We start from the raw sequence: 21969 nt of genomic DNA, 5'->3' as shown, positions 1-21969 counted from the left end.
ACAGCATGCGCGGGGAGAAACACTTCGACCTGCCTGGGCTGCCTGGGAGCACGGAGCCTGGGGAAGGAACCCCGGAGCACCCAACCCCAACCCCAACCCCAACGCCAGCCGCGCCTGCCCCGGCCAGAGCCGTCGGGGCGGGGCGGCACAGGGGCTGCGGGGGACGAGAGGGGACCGGGAGGGACAGGGGGACACCGGGGACACCCCGGGGACAGCGGGCGGGAGCGGGGCGGGGCGGGGCGGAGCCGTCGGGGCTGGGGCCGGGCCCTGCCCGCGGCGCTGCCCCCGTGGCGCGGGCGGTCCCCGCTGCGGCTCGGCGCCTCCTGCTCCTCCTGCTGCTGCCGTGCGGCTGCTCCCCTCCTCTTCCTCCTCCTCCTCCTCCTCCTCCTCCTCCTCCTCCTCCTCCTGGCCGCTGCGGCGCGGGGGCTGCGGGCGGAGCGGCGGCGCCATGAGCGGGGCGGCGGCGAAGAGCGAGAAGCTGGACGAGGCTCAGGCGCTGGCCCGCAGCTGCGCGGGCAGACCCGACTTCCAGCCCTGCGACGGGCTCTCGCTCTGCGCCACGCACAGCCACGGCCGCTGCTTCCGCCTGCACTGGTGCTGCCACCTGGGATGGTGCCACTGTGAGTGAGCGAGCCCGCGGCCCCAAAACGGCCCCACAGCGGTCCCGGGGGGGGGGGGAGTGGGGAGCGGCTCCGCGCTGCCCGGGGGCTGCCGTCCTGTCCCGCCCCGTCCCATCCCCTCCTGTCCCTTCCCATCCCGTCCCGCCCCATCCCATCCCATCCCATCCCGTCCCCTCCTGTCCCTTCCCATCCCACATCCCGTCCCCTCCTGTCCCATTCCCATCCTGTCCCATCCCATCCCATCCCCTCCCCTCCTGTCCTTTCCCATCCCATCCCATCCCCTCCTGTCCTTTCTCATCCCATCCCATCCCCTCCTGTCCCTTCCCATATCCCATCCCCCCCATCCCATCCCATCCCATCCCATCCCATCCCATCCCATCCCATCCCATCCCATGGGTTTCTTCCCAAGGAGCAGTGGCAGCAGCCGGGGGGCTGCCCAGAGGCCTGCTGCAGGCAGCCCCGTGCCGTGGCACCGCTGCCGGTGCTGAAGCATCAGGGAAAGCCTCTGCACTCTGCTTCGTCCCCTGGGGTTGTCCTTGTGGCTGGGGGCTTCCTTCCCATTCCCACGCTTTGTGATCCTACTTATTGTAGGAATGTGCGACTTAAAATGCTTTGAGTAGAGAAGTAGCCCTGCAGGATACAACAGATAGTTACTGCCTCAGAACGCAGTGCTGAGCCAACTCTGTCGGAAAGGTGCCCGACAACTTTAATGTCTGCCTTGGAGATGCCAATGTGGGTAATCATGGAGGCTGGGGTGGCCAAAGACAGTTCAATGCATAATTAATCACATATCTCCCTGATGAGCAGGCTTTCCAACCAGCGTGTCTGCCTGAGGTCAGAAAATGGTGATGGAGCTAGGGACCTGGCTCATGTTGTGCTGCGGAGATCTTAAAGCCTGGAGGGACGGGGTTACAGCTGAACCTCGGTGTGAGGGCTGCTGGGTGCTGCCGAGGATGTCCCTTGACTCCTGACAACCTGTTCTCCATTTCAGTCTGTCACTGCCTTTCTTTGTAATTTAAACTCCTACGTGGATTTCCCACTCGTGTGGTTCTTGCAAATTTGGTTTAATGGGAAAAGGGTCTGCCTAAAAAGGCACCTTTTATTTGGACAAGAGCTTGTATTTGAACTAAATGCATGGATTAGGAATGTCCCCCTGATTTGGGGCTCATTTGAAACCAGTTTGGTTTCCCTGAAATGAGTGCTGTGTGGTGACAACTGGCTATGTCTGGAGGTGTCACAGTCGCCTGTTGCGCATGGACAGGGATGTCTCACGAGTGGCGTTTCGTCAGTGACACAAAGGCCCTCAAGTTACGACCTAGATGTATTTTTCTTTTCCAGAATTTCTGTGGTTTCAGTTATTTGAGCTCATAAGCACTCCGTAGGACAAGATCAGAGCTCAAAATGGTGTTTGTAAACTGGAGATGTTGTCGGAAATCAGCAGGGATGGTCCTGGGATGGGGAAGTCAATTGCAGAGCTGGGAACACCTGGAGAAGTGACGTTGCAGAGAAGGATCTGGGGATTAAGATGGATCACAAACTGGATATGCGTCATCAGCAGGAGGCCTTTGTGGTAGAAAATCCAAAAACAGAACCCGAGCCTTCACTTCACTGGGGATGCATTAACAGGAACATTGCAAGCATGCAATTTAATTAGTCTCTTCAACTCAGTAATGATGAAACCAGACTGATGGGTTTAGTTTTGAGCATTGCACTTCAAAAATACTGTAGGAGAACTGGGGAGGTTCTGTAGGAGGTCACAGCGCTCGGTGCATAAAATAGGATTTACAAGGGGGTGCAAAAGCAAAGCCGTTGCTTGGGCTGTAAAAGCACCGAGGGAGGGAGGGGAGATGAGCTTTGCAAAGGATAAACGGAGCCTTGGAAAGGAAGTTGTGTTCTAGTCCTTCTCCACGCAGACTTGGAAGATAACTAGTTATTACTTACCTGTGGCAAGGAAAGTTTAGGCTTGGTAGTAAAAAACATGTTTTTAACTAGCAAGAGAAATGAAGCAAGGGAACAGAGTGCTTCAGAAAGTGAGGAGTCACGTTCACTGGAGGCCTTTAGGGAGGGCTTAGACCGGTGTCTCCTGGAGTGACATAGAGCTGATTCCCTCCTGGAAGGACATCTTCTTGAGATGCCGTCCAACCCTTAGCTTCCCTGTGGCAATCACAGGAACTAAAAATAACTGTAGCTTTTGTAAGAAGTACAAACTTTTTTCTTAATTTCTCCCTTTACAGCTAAGGAAACTTTCCGATGTGTTTGTCCTACAAAGCTGTCATTTTAAATGAAGGAAGTCACATACCTTGTGTTCTTGGTTAATCTGAAAGCTAGGAACAAGTACGCTCCCTTCTTGCCCCCTTATTTCCTAATGCAAATGTCTGAGCTGAGGATCTCTTTGTATCCCGCTCTTGCAAAATGAGTGGAGTTGGGCTTAAAAGGGGGTAAGAACGAGGCCTATAATGGAAGATGGTATAGAGGTCAGCGATGTAATTAAGCAGTGTTGGAAGTTATCTTCCATAAAGACAGTGCTGTAATACTGCCTTAGGAATCCTCAGAGGGCTCTTGAAAGTGCTGCGCTGTGACTCCTAAGAGCTGCATAGGGGCACAGGAATCCCAACGTCAATTAAAATGGCCCGTGCAGTATTATTTTCCATTGGTGTCCACGGTCCTGGAGGATGTCAGCTCGATTGAAGTGCACTTGCACTGAAAAATGACACAAACTCACCACCGCTACAGGCAGTAGATTGCCTCCTCATGTGTATTCAGCATCACATCTGCTTACTTCAGTGACAGACACAATTCAGCGTTTCTGAGCCATTTGGCTATAGAAGTAATAATTGAGAAAGAACCTAGTCTGAATTCCCCAAAGCCATTTTTGGTGGCACGCTCTGAAGTAAGCAGTCCTTTAAGCTTTCTCTTTACCTCCGATGTTTCCCAGGCTGTAAAATGGCAATAGTAGCTGGCAGGTGGGATCGCAGAGACTGGTTGTTACGTCCAAACATCTCCAAAAACCTCAGGTGCTGTGTCTGTGACTTCTGTGTCTGAGCCTGGCAGTTTATTTCAGGTCACTGTCGCTGTTTGGTGCTTGGTGGGGAGCAGGTTTCTGGGTGAGGAGGGAGGTGGCTCGCTAGTGGGCCAAATGAAACCTCTGTAAGCAGGCACACACGTGCGACATGCAGCGCCTGGGGGAGGCTGCACGTGGTGGGGTGGGAGCACAGAGGGTGCAACGAGGGGCCCTGGAGGATGAGAGTACCTTGTAGCTGGCTGCAGCAGGCATTGTGGTGCCCTCCCTGCTGGGGCCATGCAACAGGGCGGAAAGTGCTACCCAAGGACGATCTTTTTTTGGTTTAAAAAATGTCTGTCCCACGCTTGTCCTGTTACACACTGCTCCTGCTTGCACCTTTCAGCCTGTGCACGTTCCCCTTGCCAGGGGGACTCCCCCTGCTCCCCTTCCTCTGTCCCTCTGGCAGCCCTGTGGGATTTTGTTCATTAGCTGCAGGGTGAGAGCCTTAAATTGCTCAGTTTTTCCAAAGAGACGACACCCAACAGAGGTAGGTCTGCGGCAAGGTGCTCGCCTTCCTTTCCTCGCCTCTGGGTTTCCACTGCGGGTCTGATTTGTGCTGATGCTGTCTGCGATGCCCATCAGCGGGTTGCTGCCTGCATGGTGGTTCCTGCCTGCACGGTGTCACTGCTTCTGTCTGAAGGGGGCAGGTGCTGGGGCTTACCTCCATCCTGACAGCTGGACTTCGGCTGTGGTTTCTCATCTCACTTCCTAAAAGCTAGCTCATCAGAGAAGGCATTGCACTCGGTATGATTTCAGGATTGGCTTCGTTCCTGGACAGTGCAAAGATAGGGCATTGTGTTGTAACTCCTTTGCAAGGGTTTATTTTCTGTCCGAATGTTTTGCAGTACGTTAAACACCTTGCAAAACTCTCAGTATGCCGTGTTGCAATTATCAGAAATCCGTCACGAATAACGCTTTCACAACATTCATTTCACAGCAGTCGTATCAACAGACAGGAACTGCTACCGTATATTAGTCTCTCTGTGGCTTATTATTTTACCTAGGTTCAGCATCCAAAAAGCAGGCCTTTATTACTTAAAGCCTCTTGCATATCTTACATTGAAAAATTGATGCAGCAAATAAATATTGTGTTCAGCCGCTTCTCCAGATCCAGCTGTTCTCGCCGACTACAGGAAAGCAAACAGAGCACGGCTGAGAGCCATGAGCCTCCTTTGGGTGGTCAGAAAGGAAAAACAGTCACTAGGCTCAGATCTCTGAACAGATTGTGGGGGCAGTGTAGGTTTTTAGAGGTACAAATGCTCCCCCACCCTTGCACCCTGCGATGGCTCCCTGCTCCGTGGCGCTCCTCACGTCCTTACAGGACCGCTGCGCCCCGAGCTGAATCCTGACCTGGCAGGGTCTGCATCAGGTCAGGCAGCTTGGCAAGAAACCCTGTCGTTCCTCGGCCAACAGGAGGAGATGGGCTTACGTGGCAGGTGGCATGCCAAGAAGGGCATATGTTTTCCGGGCGGTTCAGGGGGGAGCGCTCCTCTGATTTTGGCCGTGCCAGCGCACACTGCGGGGACGAAGAACCCAAGCGTACTTAAATTGCGTGCCTGGCTGCCCGCGGTGACAGGGAGGCCAGGAGTTCTTGCTCTCAGAGCTGGCTGCATCGCTTCCTCATTGCCTGCTCGTGGGCACATGGGGGTCTCATGGGGCAGACAAGCCGGCCGTGGTTTTGGGTCTGTGTGCGGTCGCTCTTGCAGGGCCCGGGCAGCCAGAGGTGATGGTCGGTCTCCCACAGCTGCTGCCACGGAGCGAAGCCAGTCAGTACACTCGCTGCACCTGGGAGTACTCTGAGCTTTGCTTCTGACAGCCTTCTCTACTTGACACACCGGTGTTTTTACTTTATAACATTCTTAGCTAAAAACATTAATTTTCCACCCCGCAAAACCGGTGAGATCTCCGTGTCTCGGCCAGCCTTGATTTTCCTCTCCACAGCGGCAGCTGCGGCTGTGTGTCACGGAGCATCTCCCACCGCTCCTGGCAGCGGGCACGTCCCGGCCCCGCGTGCCGGGTGCTGGTCCTTTGCCCCGCTCTGCAGCGTGCAGGCAGCTGGGTGCTACGCACCAAGTGTACGTACCAAGTGCTATTTCCGCGGTGTCTCCCCCACCTCTGGAGAGACAGCAGCCGTCAGCAGGGCTCCGACAATCTTTGAAACGCGTGCAATTATTCAGACCCCAGCCTGCCTGTGAGAACTGTAAGCAGGGAATCAGCAAGGCAGCCTTTGTTTCCTGTAACAGAGCACTGGTAAGTGAGCTAAAGTGTCTATTGAAGGTTTTCAAGTGCACTATGACAGAGCTTGCGGGTTTAAAGAGAATTGGCTCTGCCTGCCAGCCAGCTTCTGTTGATCTCTCTGCGTTCGGGAAGCAGCTACAGCCCCGGGGCGCTCTGTAGCACTGCATGTGCTGTAGACCTCCAAAAGACTGACTTGCTTTTCTTCTGGTGGGTTTTCTTTGCGGTGGTTTCGGTGGCTCTTGCGGGCAGCACGTTGACGGCGCCTCGTGTACCTGGAGGTGGGCTCTCCTCCAGCAGGCGGCGTGGGCTGGCCTGTCCCGGCCAGACACCACTGGGGGCAGCTTGAATCTCCAGCGGTGCTGTTCCACAGGACAAAACCATGTCCTGAGGACTGACTTGGTGGGTAAATGTGGAAAAGGAGTTGTAACATGCTTGTGTTTTAAATCATGAGACTGAATACTGGGGGTAGCTCGCACTTTTTAGCTGTGGAAGAGCTCTGCCTAAGGGGAACTGGAGCAGCTGGGCCAGGAACTCGGGGCTGGGTGTTCTCTGAGAAATGGCTTGTCTTGGTGGGAGGATGATTACAAAGCCTAGAAGAAATACCCATTTTTCTTTTGTGTTTGCTGCGAAAAGGATTTGAACATCCATCCGGTGTAAGTCTATCTGGACAAAATGCTTGCGCACGAGCAAGGCACTATGCTGAGCACCTGGCAAGGCTCGCCGAAAGGTGGATTTGGCAGCTTGTACTGGGGAAACACGCTTAACGAGCGTTTGCTGCCTGTGGCTGTGCAACATCTCCTCCTCACCTGTATTTTGAAGACCTATTATATTCTAGCTTCATTTCGCTGAGCTGTACACAACGAAGAAAGGAATGTCAGCTCAATGCGTTCTGACGTGTAACTCTAAGGGTAAGCAGCGCTCTGCCGGTTTTCACGGGTGCACCTTTCTGGCCCTGGATTGCGTTTTGTTGCTGTGGTTTTAGTTATAATCCCCAAATCGCAGCATGAATAGACTGTTAATGCTGTGTCTTGGGGAGAGAACCCAAAGGTGTAGATTTCATCAAACCCTGTGGAAACATCAGTGCCTTTGAAAGAACCTGCTGGCATTCATTTTGAAATCCTTTCTGTGATGCACAGTTATGTCTAGAGATGTGCCTGCTCCTTTTCTATTATCATCATCATTACCAACAGAAACCCTTAACAGGAGTAGACCACGAGAAAAGCTTTGAATTCAAGTTACGTGCTCTAAGTACATCTTGCAGGACTAATTCTGTGCCTCATACAGGATCGAATAGAAATCGTTGCACTTCTTTCTCCAGAAGTCCTGACAGAAAGGAGCCTTGTGTACCAAAGTGCTTTGTGCTAGCCAAAACCTCCTGGTTGCCATGCCTGACAATGAGGCTGTGTTTCATAATCTGTCCATCCGAGGAGCATGATTCACAAAAAATTATGTCTGCTTGCCCAAAACTCCGTGAGCTGCTGCAAAAAGCTGCTGAGAGCTGTGGATAAAGGAGACCTCTCTTCTGTAACTGCATGAAGGGCTAACCTGCTGTTTTCGTGAAGCTTTTGTGACCAGCCTGAAATGAGGAGGCTGTGGCTGTCTTATTCCAAAAGCAAGCAGTTTGGAGGGAGAATTCATTAATGTTGTGTCCTGTCAGCTGGCGTGGTTGGCTGTGAATTCAGGATGTTCCTGAAAGGGTTTGTGATGAAGGCTGAGCCTCTGCTCCTGCTCCAAGGTCTTCGTTCTGGGAAAACGCTCCAGGCACTTTTCTCACTGCAGAGTAACAGCTCACAGATGAAATGTGTGCTGGAGCTCCAGTGCCTCTGGCAAACGTGCGGCTTCCTTCCTGGACTCTGCAAGCAAGGAAGTCGATTTTCCTGTTTGATTCTGTAAGCATATTTAATTTGGGTGCCTAAATGCAAAAGTGTACAGCTCCGGTGCCCTCTAATGTGTTACCTTTACTCTTGTGGTTGCTGATGGATGTTTCAAGTGTCTTCACTGCAGCCCGTGGTCATATCCTCGCATTGCCCTATGCCTGAATCACGAGATTGTCATCTTCGTGGTTCCTGTCCTGCAGGTCTGCAGAGCTGAGCGTGTGCTCAGGTTTGCTGGGAGCACTGATGAGTGCTTTCAGGTGTTTGGCACAGGACCCCGAGTCCCCTGGCGGCACCTGGGAGCTCATCAGGAGCACGTTCTGCCTCTGCCTGTGGTGATGAAGCCAGCAGAGCCGGGCTCGTACAGAATGGGCATCTTGGGGTGTTTTTATGCAATGCCTCGCAATTTACCCAAAGCTGCCTTACACCTCGTGAGTCACTTCAAGTCCTGTTAACTTCGTTCTGCATGTTGGTAAGTCTATACCGGGAATTTCTGTCTCTGTAAAAGACAAGATCCGAAATGCTTCGCTCACGTTCTGAGATGCTCCAAGTGAGAGCTGTGACAGTGTGGGCTTAGCCGTCGGTGGATGGCATCAGCTTAGAGTAATGCAGAAAGCTGGTTGGTGGTAGGTTGGCTTCCAGGTAGTCTGTCTCTCCCTCTCTGTGTATATAAAGTGACCCTGTTTCAGTGTGCTGTGGTTTTTACTCCAGCACCTGTGTGAATGTATCTGTCCATAAGATACGGAGCATGTTTTCAGAATGCCTTGCAATCTCCCAGGAAGCAATTTTTGTATAGGGCCTGATCACAGAATTCAAGAAGTGCAGTTGCTGCAATTGAGAGGTGTTTTTGCCAGTAGTTCAGTATATTCACATAGATGGAGGTCAGAGACCTACTGGAAAAGTAAAGTCTGATTGCTTGGCAACTGTACCTTGTTTTTAATATACTCATACTTTAATTTAAGCAACGTAACAGTTGGAATTTATATATAACCTGTGTTGTAAAACAGTTTTAACCAGAGCATGCATTTGTATTCCTGTTCTCACTGATGGCTGCAGAGCTTGAGAGCCCACACGCGTGCTGGCAGAAGCGCTGCTTTACTTGTGTGCTCGCACCCGGCCCCGCAGCGGTTTCCCCGTGGCGCGGTCACAGCAGCTCTGCCGCCTGCCCTCGTGCATGATGCCCATGCTGGAGCGCACCTGCGGCCATCTCAGGCAGGGTGCTCGGCTGCTTCGTGCTTCTCGTTGCGTGGCTGCCGGCGGTGGTGAGATTTCAGCGCCTTTGCTGACTTGGAGCCGTATTTCAGGTGCCTGCACTTCACTCGGGGAGTGCTGCTTGTTCCTGCTGAGAGGCTGGGACACTGCCAGCTTGCACTGATGGGCTCTTGCAGCCCTCTGGCGTGAGGAGACCCCTTTTTCTTTGCTTTTCCTGCCCTCTGCCTCTAGACCCCAGTGCTCTCTGCTGGTGTGTGTGCTGTGGGAGCACGGTGCTCCAGGTGCGAGATGAGGGTGACGCTTCCACCTCTCCGCCAGTGTTACTGCCCTGCCGCAGCAATGAGGGCCCAGCTGGCTCCCCCGTGCTGCCCGGCTGCCGTGGCACGGTGGGACGCTGTGCGACCTGCTGGCACTCCTCCTCCTCTGGTATCTGGTGCTTCGTATCTTCCTGCAGAGCATTGCTGAATCTCAAACCCCTCTGAGGGAGGAGTCAGCACCAATACCCATGTGCCTCAGCTCTGGTGGCGTATTTTGGGTGTAAGTAGGGAGAGTAGGTCGTTAAATACTTCAGAAATAGGTTTTGCAGAGCCTTGTAACAGAAATACAAAGATTGGGATGAGTAAAGTATGAATGGAAACGTGTGCAGGTCACCAGAAGAAACAACAGACTGAGGTCAGAAGGGTGGTCTGTATCGGTAGTAGGGCTGTGCTCCCCAGCCATGAAGCTGATGAACGTGCTGTTTGTCGAGCCCAGAAGGCCAGCGCTCTGCTGGGCCCTGGCACAGATGACTTGTCAGCAGGAGACGTGTGCTCTGACAACAGGAAGGCAGCAGCACAGGTACAGCACAGCGCATATGCCGTTGTTTCTCCTGTCAGCCCACCAGGAAAAGGGACTGCGGCCGTAAAGACGCATCTGTGCCAAGCGGCAGCTATTCCGAGCTCCGAAGAACAGCCTCCTGCCTCAGCTCTGCCGTGGGGGCAGAGCACCTGGCCCTTTAGAGAGGAACTGCCCTTCAAGGACCATCGAGCTGTTCTGCTTGTTTAAGAATTTGCAGGAAAGTGTTCCCATCTCGTACAGCAGACCACGGGCGCACCACCTGCGGGGTGTGCTCTGCCCCTGGAGGGCAGGTACTTGTCTCCCCACTGCCTGCGATTCCTCCGTAGCAGGATGTGCCTTCACTCTTCGTAGGTAGCTTCTGACACCGAGCTGTGGTTATCCTTCTCTGTTACCATATCAGCACGCTGGCTGTCTGCATGGAAGTGATGGGATGCTGAATCTTGAGCAGATGGTACACAGGGATGGTTTTGTAAAATAAATATTTAACACTAAGGCATTTTTTGCTATTTTCTGTACTGAATTTAACAAATATCTAGCATAAGTTGGGGGATAACATTTTTCAGGGAAGTGTAAAACGTGGCTGCTCTCCTCCTTGCAGAGCAGCTGTGCGAAGGGATGGTGGAAGGCAAATACTGGGTTCAGAGCTGAGATCGTGACGGCCAGTGCTCAGCTGCTGTGCTCGCGGCCAGCTGTGCTCATGCAGGTAACGAGATGGACTGCGGCGCTTCGTGCCTGGGATGTCGCGTGTCTGTGTCCTAAGCCGCCGTGTGCCGGGCTGTGGTTAGCAGTACCTGTGATGAACATAGCCCTTGCCACATTACTTCTGGACCGCACACGTGTTGTGCCTTGTTGTGTCCCCTTGTAACAGGCAGTAAGCAAATGTGGCCCCTTTATGAGGGCTGATAGCTGCATGAAACATTTCTAAATCCTCCAGTGTTGCTTTTTCCTTAAGGCTGGTAAATCCGTACAAGAAACGAGAGGAAAGAGCAGGGACGGTAATACGAAGCTCCGTGTCTGTTTGCATTTGAGTTACCTGCTATTAGTGGAAGTGTGCAGAAAACCCTGAAAGACTCACAGCATGGAAGATCATGATCCTTTTTTGTATTTAAAACGAATCAAGGCAAAAGGGCATTAAAGTACACGTTACGAGGAAGAAAAACTTTCTTATTTTTCCCCTTTTGTAGATTTCTGTGAAAAGCTTACGGCTCATCAAGTCAAGGGCTGTCACAGCTGTCTCTCACTATACAGCAATCAGAGGGAACACCTCTGCTTCATATAAGAAGAAAATTGGCAACTGTACGAGATCACCGCTGGGGAGCCACTGAAGAAATAGCGCCAGGCTGGTTCCTTCCTGTGCTTGGCTGAGATAGGGAGCGGGACGGACGTGTCAGTGCTCTGGTGCAGCTGTGTCTGGGAGAAGAGGCTGCTTGTGCTGCTGCTTGGGGGACACACGGCTGCAAGGGCAGAGCCTGCTAACGCTGCCCAGTGTTCTTACCGGCTGCGTGACCTCTTCCACAGTGGTGCTGGGGTAACCGGTGTTCCTCTGTGGAGTTGGCCTGTGTCTTCTGCGATCCCTTACTGTGCCTGCCATCTACGCCAGAAGTACTGGGAGCGCGTTGCATGCTCTGTTTGCATTCGCCGCAGTAGAAATTTGTTTGAACAATCTCTGCATGCTTTGCAAATTTGCTTGGAAGAAGTGCAAGGCAAGAGTATCACTTGTGTTAAGGCGTTCCCTATCTTGACATATGAGGAGGCTTCAGTGTTGACAAGCATTTTAGTCGTGCTTCATCGCAGCCACCGATGGCACAGTTCAGCTCTGCTTGAGCTGGTACTGTAAAGCTGACAGTGCCTCAGTGTCCTGAAATCTTCTTCTCCCTGGTGGCTTATTCCCTGGCTCATGTTCCTGACACATCCCATGGTGTTAGGTGAGATACGACAGTGGCAGTGCCGCATGTGACACGAGCGAGCCTCCAGGCTGACTGCAACCAAGGCTCGCTGGCGCCGTTACGCCGCTGTAGTAGCGTCAAGCAGAAGCCACCAGAACCGAACCAGCCGCTCTCCGCTGCGGACCCGTGGTGGGCAGCTGCAGCACGCTTTGCTCACCCCTACTGCAGGAGCACACAGCTGCCGTGGTGTCAGCCCACATGCCCTGCCCTGGTCACAGCGTCAGCCTCTCCGAATCGTACACCACGTCCAAAGGCAGTGAAATCTGCTTTGCAACCAGAGCCCGTTCTCCTCTAGCACCCCTCAGCTCCATGCTTTCACCACGGTGCTCAGCCAGCTCAGAGGCACGGGAGCAGTTTCTGAGCTGCACTGGTTGAACTGAGCCAGGCTTTTTTAGTTAGATAGCATACAATTGGCAGGGTGTCATTAATCCTGCAGATTTTGGGAGAGTAGGTGAACTGGCAGGTGTAGAAATCTTTGTCCAAGCAGCTGCAAGAGAAAGCATACATATGAAAAAAGCTTTTGTTTTGGTTAAAAGATGTCTAAACGTCTTGCATGCAACCAGCTGTTTGCTACACCATAGGTATTGCTGATTGAGATGTGTAAAACCCACAACAGAAGGTCCAGAACAATCTTTTATCATCTTTCTGAAGTGTGGGACGTTTCATGTTGCTGTTAGCAAAAATCCTTCGAGGTAGCATTTTGAGAGGGTGAGGACGGGGGCTTTGTTATGAGAAACCCCACTGCTGAAAGCTGAAGTTTTAATTTCTTTTTTACCATGCCAAGCACATCGGTGTCAGAGGTAAACTAGAATGCTGGGACGAAGCGAAGTGGAGAATTAAGTGTTTAAGCAGCACCTCTGCTTATTTCATGGTTAAGTTATTTTGTATTAGCCACGGAAATTACTGCTGTGTCTGTTTGGTAAAGATGCATGCCGACTGCTCAATTAGCAAAAAAAACAGAAAGCAATGACCTCATGGCTTACTTCTAAAAGCTTTTATTTATTTTTTATATTCAGGAGACACCATAATACGGCTTCCAATCAATCAACCGCATAGCTCTGGTAATCAATACCACAAAGAGACTTTATGTACATGGAAGTACGTCTACTTTGTGGGGATAAAATGTTTCCCAAGCGGGACGAGTTTGTTTGCTTGAGCTCTGTGCCTCACACCAGGGCTTGCAGCTCCGCTGGACTCTGCCATAACCAGCTGCTGCTGGCCTCTGGGGGTTAATTATCTGGGGGATTTGGCTTTTAGGCTTTCACAAGGGTTGGCTGAATAATGAAGCAATGGAAAAACAATCACTCCTTGCAGTTGTGCACAACCCGCTGGCGTTGTGTGATTAGCAGTAGACAAAGAGGCGCAGTGTTTACGCAGAGCCATGCTCGGTGAGCCTGGAGCCGCAGAAAGCCGAGGGGCTGGTGCAGGCTTTCGGTGGTGGCAAACAGCTAAGGGTAGCCGACGTACCTGCTTCCCAGGGCTCTCAGCTGTCTCGCATTTCATATCATCCATCCACATACGGCTGTCGTGAATAACTGAGACTTACCATGAAAACAATCCTGGCACTCCTGGCTTCATGCATTTAGTGTTCAACACCTGGGAGACAAACCCGGTGATGTTTCCCGTAGCCCTTGTGCCACGCCGGCGGAACGCAGAGCCAGAGCCGCAGCGTTTGCTCTGCAGCAGCCTTACAGTGCTCAAGGTCTTCCCAAACCTCTGCAACTGCAGCAAGCTGCTTTTCACAGAACTTTTATTTTTTGAGTTTGATTTTTTTTGGAGAAAAACCCTCGCGTGCACCACGTGCAGTATTTTTCCTTCACTGAAATTCTGTCTTCTGCGTAGGCAGGAGCGGCAACTGACCCAGGAAACAACTCGCGATGCGGTGTCCGGTCTGGCATCTGTATTTTTGCAAAACACTGTAATTTACAGGAACATTCATCAGCAGAGCTCAATTCAGAGTTCTCCAACTGACTTGGTGGAAATAAAGCTGCAATAAATTACATGCTAGAGCATTAAAAGGAACGTGTCAGAATAGGTGCTCAAAATGCTATTTTATCATGGATTTTTGCCAGCTGCTTAAAGTCAGCAAAAATGTTTCTGCTTATTTCAGGGGGGCTTTTACCAGACCACCATGTATTATAAAAGAAGGTGGGACTTGTGCTTTGGGGGTAATTTGCTGTTAAAAAAAAAAAAAAAAAAAAAGACACTGCTGCCAATCCTGCAAGCTGTAGTGGGTGGGCAATCTTATTTTTAAATTTCTGCATAAATTTTTCATAGCATCCGCATCATGGTTGATGCATTTACATGCATTATGTAGGGTAGGGAGCTATAAGCGATGCTATTACCACAGCCCTGTCCGTGATCCACTCTGACAGCTCCAGCTGTGAGTACCAGCACCTTTTAACAGAGGTAACTGATCACGTTCATAAAAGAGAGGCTTCATCTAAAATAAACAGGCTTGGCCCTAAAATTCGCTGGAACTTAATAACAAATTCATAACAGAATCCTAAAGAAATGCAGAAAATCAGTTTATGTGGAAAATTTTCCCTTTAGGTGATTTCTGTCTTTCCCTGGCAGCACTTGTCCTTGGACTGCGAGGAAATGTTTCCAGCCAAGGTCAGGTCACACAAACGGGCTTGAAATCCTCTGCTAACAGACTAGCTGCTGCTTTCTTCTACCCTGAAATTAGTGCCAGCGTGGCAGTTTTGAAGCACGCAGCGAATCGCCCCGTGCTGTTGTGAAGCTCTGACAGGCAGCCGCATGCCCAGTACTGCCTTGGCTCCCCTGACCTCTCCTCCCACGTCCTCCTGCCTGTGCTTTTCAGCCTGGCTTCGAAGAGAGCCAAAGCGTGACCACAGCCAGGGCCTTGCATTGCCACACACGTGATCGGGTTTCTGTTTTCCAAAACCCAGCACAGGCTACACCTGTAAGCCCTGCCCAGGGGTTTGAAGTGCTGTAGTTACCAGACACCAGCTTGGCTGGGAAAATCCAAATCTCTGCTTCTGTGACAAACGGTGAGAGACAGCACAGGGCGTGCACGTGTATCCTCCGCCTAACACGGTTTGTCAGTGAGCTTCTTCCTTGACCATCTTCCTTAAAGGAAAAAGAGTAAAATTGGATGAATCTTTGATTTCCTTTAATGCTGTGCTTGTGAGCTGCCGTGGCTTAAGTGCTCTGCTTTTCCTCCCCCAGCCTCTCTGGCAGCACGTGGCAGCCGTGTTGAGTGGACGGTCAGAGCCTTGCACAGAAACCCTTATTCTTCATCCCACTGAGATCTTTACCAGTGCTGTCCTTGGACACTTGGACACAGTATTTATATATATATATTTTTTTTCTGACAATCCCTTTTTTTCCAGTGCACTTGATATTTCAGATCCCTCCCTCATGGGAGTGTGGCCGCGGGACTTGCATATTGGTGAACTAGCAGCAGCCTGAGCAATTTTAACGTGTTCTCAGCCTGATCAGACCTCCCATGCCTGTACATAAGGTAGCAATAAATCCTAAGACTCTTATCTTATCTACTTGGACAATTCAAGTAGAATTGGTGCAAAAGAAGAGTTGAGACACTTTTTTTTTCCCAGTTGCGTGTCTTACCCTTGGCTGTCAATGGAAGGGAACAGGAGCCCACGCAGAAGCGGCCCAAATATCTGCCTCAATACAGCCTCGTGGTTTTGGGCGAAGGTTCGCTGGTCCCAGGTGGGCTGCGTTTCAGTTTCTGTGAGCTGAATTTATTGGCCACCAATCCAGCTAGCAGCGTGCTCAGCAGTCATTTCATTGGGTCGCTTTGCAAGACAGGAGCGTGTTTAATGTTTGCTAATTTGAAAAAAAAAAAAAAAAGATTTCCAGAGCTCAGTGGTGGGCAGGAAGGCACAGGGTGCTGCGGGGTGGGGAGGGCAAGGCCTGCCCGGCCACCCCAGCCTCTGTCTCAGCGCCGTTGTGCTGCGCGGGGGCTGAGAAGGGCCCAGGAGACCGTGGCCCCGGCAGCTGCCAGAACAGCAATGTCCGTACTGCAGCCAGCTCTGGAGGAGAAAGTACTCTGTTCTGCCAGGATTGATGCCTTCAGTGCTTTGGTGCTTGCCCTGAAGTCCTCTGAGACACAGCGAGCTTAGACCACGCTATGTTAAAAAGATGGCAAGAGGAGAGGATGGCTGTGTGTTTCCTAACTGCCATCCAGCCACAATCAAGTAGGAGAAAAAAAAAAAAAATACCATTTTATTCTCACTGAGCTTTTCCAGCAGTTCTGTTAACAATTATCATTCCGCAGATCCTAGGAGAAAACTGCTTGATGAGGTATTCAAGTGAAGCTGGTCAAATCTATTCACAAAATGTTCTCTTCCCCGGCCCACTTACTGCAGCGCTCTCACTGCTCGCTGCCTGGCTGGTGGCTGTTCCCTCCGGCTGCATGACAAGGGGTGGGTGGGGGGGATTTCTTTTCAGCGTGGTTGGTGCCCATTCCTCTGAGCACACTTTCTGCCTTGCTGGCCATGCGTTGTGCTTCTCCCATGCCCCATGCTCTTTGGGGCCTTTCCTCTGACGCTACGGGTTCGGGAGCCCCAGCCCCGGAGTGCAGCCTGCTTTCCGGCAGGCTGTCCCCCTTCCAGTACCAACAGGCACAGCAGGGTGGGAAGAGCCTTCTCCAGTGCTCAAGGTTTCCCCGGTGACGTACCGGAGCCCGGCTGGCAGCGCACAGCTTGTGTGTGGGCCCTGGCTCGCTGGGGCTGGCAGAGCAACAGCTACAGCCAGGAGCTGGGATCCTTTCGCCCATCCCAGTGCCAGCGCCACGCTGGCTGAGAGCTTGTTGCAGTCAGCGCTGGTCGTGTGTCCAGGAAGGGTTCCCGGGCAGAGGATAGGCTTCCTTATCAAGCAGGCATGGCAGAGCGAGCCCTTCCGCGGGGCAGAGGAAAGCCGTCCTCTCCTGTCCCCTCCTCGCCTGTCACTGGTCCAGGCTGTGCTCAGCTGCTCCGAGCAGAAACACAGTCACCGCGCTGAATTTCCAAAGCAACAGGTAATGCAGGAGGAAAGGCTGCACTACCTCTGAGCCGCCAACAGAAACACGTGGGGCAGGCAGAGGCATCGCCTCGTCCCAGCACAGCCAGGCCGTTACTGCGGTGAGACTTGGTGCCTTTCTGCTCCTTACCCTGAGAGCTTCAAGCATCAGAGCAGCCCCTTGTTGCTCTGATACTTTTTTGGCCTTTGTAAAGGAGTATTGGCGATATTCATAACTCCTGCATCAAAACTCTGCTGAGAGTCCCACTACTTGCAAGTCTTCTGGAAATGTGTGCTTTCATAGCGTGTGAACCTCCTGGGGAGGCATGAATCTTGCAGAGGCTTCATGCAAATAAAATGCAGCATTTTACAGTCTTGGCATAGCCTCAGGTTTCTCAGTTTTTCCTAACAAAGTACTGATTTTCTGCTCTCTTTTTATTTCTTTTAGTAGAGAATTTCAGTTGTGCTCTTCAGTTCACACTTGGTTCAGCTCTATATAGCCAACATAATCCTATTTTTCTTATTATTTAACCAGATAATCAAAAAGTTAAAGGCATTTCTATGGCATAGCAATTCCCTTATTTTCTGCCTTAAAATTCCAGTTGCGATCATGTGTGAATGCTCTGGTTTGTAACAGAAAATCACGCGTTAGTACTCAGAAAGAAAGAACATAGAAGTGCGCACGAGGAGACTCATCGTTAAGTGTAATAATAAAATCTAAAAGGTAGATCATTGTAGGAAAGACTTCTGGTGGAACCGCTCTGCATTTGGTTGGGGGGAGAAAAAGCGTCTTCTGAGCGTCTGTGCAATTTTCTTTCCCCAGAAAGGCGCGCAGGCAGAGCTGCTGTCTGCCCCACTTCTCAGCTGTGGAGTTGGGTCCCTGGAGTCAATTTGGTCGAGTTGGTGACTTCCTACAGACGTCTTGGGAGCAGTGAGAGGGAGAGCAGCAGGACCAGGGCCAGAGAAGCTGTGCTTAGTACAATATTAAGCATCAGAGACCTTGCACCAGGAGAGAACAAAAAAAAAAAAAAAACACCTTGAGGCCACTAAAACAGCAGCTGCTGACTGCCAGGAGCTGCAGGTTATTACTAACTGCCAAAGGCGGGCACCACCTGATCAGCTTCTTTCTAACTTGAAGTCTTTAAATGCTGCCTTTCTGCCTTCCCCGCAGGTAAATACGTCTATCAGCCCATGACACCTGTGGAGCAGCTTCCCAGCACTGAGATCCCTGTTCGCCCTCGAGAGTCCACGAACACGATCCAGATCGCCGTTTCGCTCACCGAGCACTTCCTGAAATTTGCGCCCGTCTTCCAGCCCCCTCTGCCCCCCGCCTCCCCGCAGTTCTGCACGATCGCAGACCTCTTCATTGACAATTACCGCGTGAAATGCATCAACGGGAAGATGTGCTATGTGCAGAGGCAGCCTCCCCCCGTGCCCCACAAGACAAAGGCCGAGGAAGTCTCTGTCCGCAACGCCTTAATCACAAAAGAGAGCAATACACCAAAAACAGATCACTGCTCGTCCCCTTCCAGCTCGGAGGACTCCGGGATCAACGCGGTGGGGGTTCACTACATGGAGTCGTGCGATGAGGACACGGAGGGGGTGGCCGAGCTAAGTTCAGAAGAAGATTACAGCCCGGATAGCAGCTGGGAACCAGATGAATGCCCACTCTTGTCACCCTCACAGTGTGAAATGGAAGTGATTGAGACTATAGAAACCACTGTGTGATCCGACAAGGTGGTACCAGATCAGTCCAGTTCCCACTCAGTAATGTTGCTTTTGTAGTATTTATATTTTGTTTTTGTTTTTTTTCTGACAATCCCTTTTTTTCCAGTGCACTTGATATTTCAGATCCCTCCCTCATGGGAGTGCGGCCGCAGGACTTGCATATTGGTGAACTAGCAGCAGCCTGAGCAATTTTAACGTGTTCTCAGCCTGATCAGACCTGCCATGCCTGCACATAAGGTAGCGATAAATCCTAAGACTCTTATCGCTGAAAAAGGCCTTTTTCTTGGTCTGGGTTACATCCTATGTTACTTCTCATATGAGGACATGCCGCTTGAGATGTTTTCAGCTGTCAGGATGTTTGCAGTGGGCCTTCAAAGCACAGAGGGTGAGCTGGTGCAGCACGCCTGTGAGCAGCAAAACCAAGTTGTCCTTATTCTTTCTTATGAACGATGCGAGGTGCAGCAGCAAGAGGCTCGTCCTGCCTCTGTCTGGCCTCCCACAGTGCCGGTCCTTTTCTCTAGTGTTGGTGCGACCCTCCCCGAACGCATTGGCACCACTATTCCAGTGGGTTGGTATGGCAGGCTAGAGAACGCACAAAGTGCCTCCAACTTTTCTCCAGGCTATGCACCGAGCATCTGCTGAGTTAGGTCAGGCTCTGAAATCTCCTGAAAAGGCAACTGTTGCTCCTGAGGCCAAGCAGTTGCCCAGATCCCTTCTCTGTGTGGATCTCTGGAAGGGGATCTGGCTTTTGCAGCTCAGCAGGAGGGAGAGCAGGCAGGGAGGAGGCACAGCAGTCTAACCAATACCATTCCAGACCGGGGTGTAAAACGACAGGTGAAGGGAAGCGACTACCTCCAAACACACAAAATCCACCCTCAGCTTTGCCTGCTGCTTCCTCCTGTGCTGTTGGTGCCGGACACGCGCACTCAGGACCAAAAGGCCTCAGGGCCTGCATTTGCCTGAAGTAAAACAAAGTTTAAAACACAAAGTACTTCAGCCACACCACTGTGTTGGCAGAGCTCGGGGACAGCACGGAGGTGCCCGTGGGGTGGCCCAGGCACATGTAGCGGGTGTGCTTGTCCAGACGCAGCCACGGCCATTCATGCTGAGTGAGGAAGCTTCGGCTCACTCTCCTCTGCACCCAGTTCAAGAGCAGGTTTTAAAGTTTTGCTCGCATAGCTGGTGAGAAAGAGCTGTTCTGCTGGTGGTTTTGTTTCAGCCCTCCTTAACGGAACAAAAATATTTTTCTCAGAAGATTTCAGTCAGCTTGAATCAGTTGGAGTCAGTAATAACTGTTTTCAACAGCATTACTGGATTTCTTTGTGTACTTGCTGTTTACGTTTCAAAAGTCATCGGTGAATATAAGGCTGTATAAACGTGTACAGTTTAGTGATTGATGCTAGATTATAGTCCATGTTATAGGATGGCTCATCTCTCACTGTATCCTGACAATGTATTACTAATTTTATACACTTTGTAATCAGTATCTTTAGAAAACATTTAGGCAACAGTGTGTGTATGTGCACATGCGCGTGTGCTAGGAGTTTACCATAAATGGTTATAAAGTAATACTGTACTTTTTAGACTAACACTTTCAGACAAAAAATAATAGGTTTTATAGTTTTGATGAATTATATAAAAAAGTGCAATGCTTGTTAAATGAGGAAGTTGGGCCATTGCATGAACAGATACATTCTCACAAGGCACTTAAGTATCCTGTTTTTTTTTGAGGGCATTTAAACGAAGGCTGTAGTAAAACTAAGTAAGGTTTTATTTATTTTTTGAGGGCGGGATTGTCTTTCTTGGTTAACTAAGGTTTCTAACAATGTTTTAGTGTCTTTTGACCATTCAGGCACATCTCGTAAGGTAGAAGAAAGCATTATGTATAAGCCTACAGCATTTACTCATATTTAATCTTTCAATTGTAATCTGAGTGGAGAGCTGCAAACACTCGCTCTGGTGCCTGGTCTGCCTCAGCCTTCCCTTTTCCTGGGAGGACGGGAGGCTGGCAGGTATGGGTACGTCCGGGGCCCCTCCCGAGGCCAGGGTGCTCCTCACCTGCTGTCGCTGCGGGTGCCGTGCACAGTAAAGGCCACCAGGACCTTCCTGCTCTGCAAGAGCGCCCGTGGTCTGCTCTGCCAGCAAGGAGGGGCCGCCGCCTCCTGCTGCTGTTCGGGGGCACCTGCTGCGAATGCAGTGAGATTGGCTGGGTGTTTATGACCAAGACTTACCATGCTGTCCTGTGGTCTTGCAGGTTCATATCACTGTCGTCAGGATACATTCTTTCTTAACTGTAAAGTAATTAGCAATATTCACAAGCTGTGAGTGTCTCCTACCCAGGATTTGTTCAGATGTCAAGCACAATAAGCTGCCTCTTCCTTCTGTTGTAAAACTTGAGAGGAGCAGCCTGGTGTGGGACAGGGCTAGTTCTGGAAAGCATCCTGGCAGCCAGCGCAGGGGCAGGTTTCTCACTGCGCTCCATCACGCACCCCAGATCAGAAACACGCTCCTCACAGAAACGTGATTTCTTTTGTTTGCACAAACATTGCGTAGATGTGCTGTAGGAGACTTGCCCTGAGCCAGTTGCTCCACTCCACCAGGGAGAGGTGTGTATATTTCCTCTTTAATAAAATACTAAACAACTCAAGTTCTGATTGTCCTAACTGTGTATTTCCCATAATACAGTGAAACACTGTAGGGTTTCCAACAAAGGAGAGCTCACTCACAGCTTCAGATGGCATTACCTGACACGTACCAAATGCCTGGAGGAGTCCCGCGGCTCCGGGTGAGCTCTGCACATGGAGCTCCACCTGCCTGGTGCTGTGCTCCTGCAGGGCACGGAGCCTGGCCTCGGGTACCAGGTATCTGAAGACTTTGCAGCTCAGAGGTGTGCTGGCTGGGACACCAAGGGGGTGTTATCCCAACACATCCCAGTGCTAGTGCCAAAACAGACACAGGAAGAGAGGAGGTGGTGGTCATGAACCCGGTAACGCCATTTCACAAGCCAGAGGTGACCACACAGAAACACCACTGCTATTAGGTTGCCACTCTGTGAGTAGACTGATAAAGGTGCCACCAGATGCTGAGCCTCACCTTGTAACACTCCCCAGCTTGGTGTTCAACAAAAAAAAAAAAAAAAAAAAAAAAAAAAAAAAAGAGTTGAGCTTAGTAGTGACAAACCTTCAGCAATCAGTAAGAGTCGCACCAATCCTCTTCCCCCTGCAGCACCCAAGGGCCTGCCTCAGACTGCACCGAGCCATCCCGCGGCCCTTTCAGGCCAGCCAGAACTGCAGGCAGACAAAAAGCAGAACCGAAAGCTGCCCAGCAGGGCTTGCAGCTTTTGTTTTGTCACCTGTGGCTCCTGTGCCACTTCCACGGAGCACCCTTTTGCTACCAGTTGAGCAGTAATGGTACCAAGAAAACAGCAGCCAGCAGCACTGCCACACCAGCAGCCTCTTACCCACTCC

General features: G+C 51.2%; 1 protein-coding gene across 1 annotated transcript; it reads left to right on the top strand.

The window, feature by feature from the left end:
• Positions 1 to 255: 255 nt before the first annotated feature.
• C9H3orf70 (chromosome 9 C3orf70 homolog) lies at positions 256 to 21149 on the top strand. Its single transcript, XM_040567176.1, has 2 exons — positions 256 to 620; positions 17946 to 21149. Exons 1-2 carry the CDS (start codon positions 449 to 451, stop codon positions 18500 to 18502), a joined length of 729 nt encoding a protein of 242 aa, XP_040423110.1. The 5' UTR covers positions 256 to 448; the 3' UTR covers positions 18503 to 21149.
• The last annotated feature ends 820 nt before the right edge of the window (positions 21150 to 21969 follow it).

The sequence above is a fragment of the Cygnus olor genome, chromosome 9, assembly GCF_009769625.2.
Source record: "Cygnus olor isolate bCygOlo1 chromosome 9, bCygOlo1.pri.v2, whole genome shotgun sequence".
Lineage (NCBI taxonomy): Eukaryota > Metazoa > Chordata > Aves > Anseriformes > Anatidae > Cygnus > Cygnus olor.
Note: the sequence above shows the minus strand (reverse complement) of the source record. Positions and strands in the feature narration are given on the sequence as shown.

Excerpts from the sequence above, each read along its gene's own strand:
- C9H3orf70 (XM_040567176.1), top strand. The coding sequence starts at position 449 with ATGAGCGGGGCGGCGGCGAAGAGCGAGAAGCTGGACGAGGCTCAGGCG. Across the intron at positions 621-17,945 it reads CCACCTGGGATGGTGCCACT|GTAAATACGTCTATCAGCCC; the intron begins GTGAGTGAGCGA and ends CCTTCCCCGCAG.